The following is a 2,827-nucleotide window of genomic DNA, read 5'->3' as shown; positions in this document are numbered from 1 at the left end:
ATTTAAAACCAGCATTAAGGTCTCCGGACATTTTATTCCAGTTCTAATAGACACAGGTAGTACAAACATATTGAATATAGAAACGTTTCAACGTTTACAAAGAACGAAACAACATAAACTAAGAAAATCGCAAGTGTGTTTAGTACCTTACGGATCATCAACAGAAACCTCACAGCTGAAAGTAGTGGGCGTGGTTCAGTGTCTCGCTGGGTCAAAACGGAAACTCACTCTTGATGAGTTTTTTGTTCTTAACACAAAAGCACCGAATCTGATTGACGGAAATCTCGCAATTGAATTAGGACTATTGAGCACAACGTTTCAAGAAATAAACAACATAACGCCTACACCCACGCTGCATAGTGACGTCAAAGCTAACTCTTCTGATCGTACAACTCACATTCCGGAGCGTCTCCATTCTCTTCTCACAGCTAATAAAGCAGTTTTTAACGGGACAAGAAAGCTCAAAGATCAGCCAGTAAAATTACACATCGATGCAAGCGTTAAACCTGTCGCTCAAAAACCACGACGTATCCCTTTTCACCTCCGTCAAAAAGTTGACAAAGAACTAAACAAACTCAGAAAAGCCGATATAATCGAGGACGTCACTGACCAGCCGACACCCTTGGTTTCACCGATCGTTTTTGTACCAAAAAAAAATAATCCAGACGAAATTCGTATGTGTATAGACATGCGGCAAGCAAACAAAGCCATAAAGCGCACACGTCATCCTGCGCCATCTATAGACGATCTGATTCGCGACCTAAACGGCGCGAAATACTTTTGTAAACTCGACATGACCAGTGCCTTCTTGCAGCTCGAGTTAGAGCCTGGTTCAAGGTCAATAACAACATTTTTGACACACCAGGGTTTGCATCGATACAAGCGGCTTAACTTTGGTACCTCATCGGCCTCTGAAGAGCTACAAATAAAACTAGAGATTATTTTGAGAGACATCCCAGGCTGCAAGAATATAGCTGACGACATCATCCTCTTTGCCCAAAGTCTAAAAGAACTGGACACAATCTTGGAAAAAGTCTTACAACGTTTCCGGTCATATGGACTAACATTGAATCTTGAAAAGTTCGATAAATCCTCAGTAGAATTTTTTGGCTTCATCTTTTCAGCCGCAGGAATAAGCCCAAGCCCAGAGAAAGTCAGAGCGATACAGCTGTTAGCACCACCGACCAATCCAACCGAAATGCGATCTTTCCTAGAAATGACGAACTTCTTAGGTAGATTTATACCCCATTACGCTGACATAGCTACACCGCTGCAAAATCTCACCAAACAAGATACAACATGGTCCTGGGGACCAGTCGAGCACTCTGTGTTTAATCAACTGAAACAATCGCTGTTATCAAACACTGTTATGAGCTATTTCTCGCCACGGAAGTCCACCACGATGGTAACTGATGCTGGTCCACATGGCATCAGTGCTACACTACTGCAACACACACCACAAACGGAAGACTATTGCGTTATAGCATACTCGAGCCGAGCATTATCAGATACAGAATCTCGTTATAGCCAATTAGAAAAGGAATGTTTAGCAATTGTCCACGGATGTGAAAAATTCACCTTATATATACTTGGCTCAGACTTTGAAATTCTTACAGACCACATACCATTGGTATCATTACTCAGTAACCCGAAGTCAACTTTACCTTTACGTATAGAGCGATGGTGTTTACGCCTACAAGGGTTTAGCTTCAATATTCGTCACATCAATGGTTCTTTCAACCCGGCAGACTATTGTTCCCGATACATCGTTCCCGACAGTAATACAAACTCTACCAGAATCATCGAAGAAATAGCCATTACCCTAGACGAGATAAAAGTGCACACGGAAAATGACCCGACCCTGCAATGTCTGAAAGAACTTATTCGCTCTACTAAATGGTATTCAATAGACACAATATCCACAAAATATCCCAACTGTAACGTTAAAGAGCTTCACCTTTATAACATAATACGCAACGAGTTGACTTGCAACAACGACGAATTCTTGATACTTAGAGGAAATCGAATTGTAGCACCGACCAGTTTACGCCACAGAATGCTTAAACTAGCTCATGAAACACACCTTGGAATGACAAAAACGAAATCCCCACTGCGGACAAAATTTATTTTCCGGATATTAACCAACAAGTCGAAACACGTTGCAAGAACTGTTCACTGTGTATCGCAAATTCAAGAATGAACCCACCGCCACCACTGAAACCATCTCCCCTACCACAATCGCTGTGGCACACATTGAACATAGACATTCTAGGACCGTTACCAAATCGCTCGCACTTACTGGTAGTAATAGACCAACGTACACGCTTTCCCGAAGTAGAAATCGTGGGTTCAACAGCTGCTTTACCGACTTTGGGAGCTCTCGGTAAAATTTTTGCAACGCATGGACTCCCTCATAAAATCATTTCTGATAACGGCAGTCCATTTCACAGCAACGAATTTAAACGCTACATGCATGCTAAAGGAATAGATCATCACAGAATCACACCGCTACATCCGAAAGCAAATTCAACTGCCGAAAATTTTATGCGCAACCTTAACAAAACCCTACGGATCGCTACAATAAAAGGGAAATCTTGGAAAATCGCACTGTATAATTTCTTGTGAAATTATCGCATATCGACACATCCAACAACCGGAGTCAGTCCAGCTGAAGCGCTATTTCAACGACAAGTTAAAGGAAAATTACCCAGTCTTAACAACCAACCGAACAAGGATGCCATCAAGGAGGCACCACACCGAGATGCACAACAAAAACCTAAAATGAAAAAGTATGTCGACGCCCGACTTCATGCTCGCCAACCAGCTA

At 42.1% G+C, this 2,827-nt stretch overlaps 1 protein-coding gene across 1 annotated transcript; it reads left to right on the top strand.

Moving 5' to 3' along the window:
• The first annotated feature begins 2,196 nt into the window (after positions 1-2,196).
• LOC130648292 (uncharacterized protein K02A2.6-like) lies at positions 2,197-2,625 on the top strand. The gene has a single exon (XM_057454330.1). It carries the CDS (start codon positions 2,197-2,199, stop codon positions 2,623-2,625), a length of 429 nt encoding a protein of 142 aa, XP_057310313.1.
• The last annotated feature ends 202 nt before the right edge of the window (positions 2,626-2,827 follow it).

This window comes from Hydractinia symbiolongicarpus, chromosome 6 (assembly GCF_029227915.1).
Source record: "Hydractinia symbiolongicarpus strain clone_291-10 chromosome 6, HSymV2.1, whole genome shotgun sequence".
NCBI lineage: Eukaryota > Metazoa > Cnidaria > Hydrozoa > Anthoathecata > Hydractiniidae > Hydractinia > Hydractinia symbiolongicarpus.
Note: the sequence above shows the minus strand (reverse complement) of the source record. Positions and strands in the feature narration are given on the sequence as shown.

Bases quoted from the DNA above. Each gene is read 5' to 3' on its own strand.
- LOC130648292 (XM_057454330.1), top strand. From the start codon at position 2,197: ATGAACCCACCGCCACCACTGAAACCATCTCCCCTACCACAATCGCTG.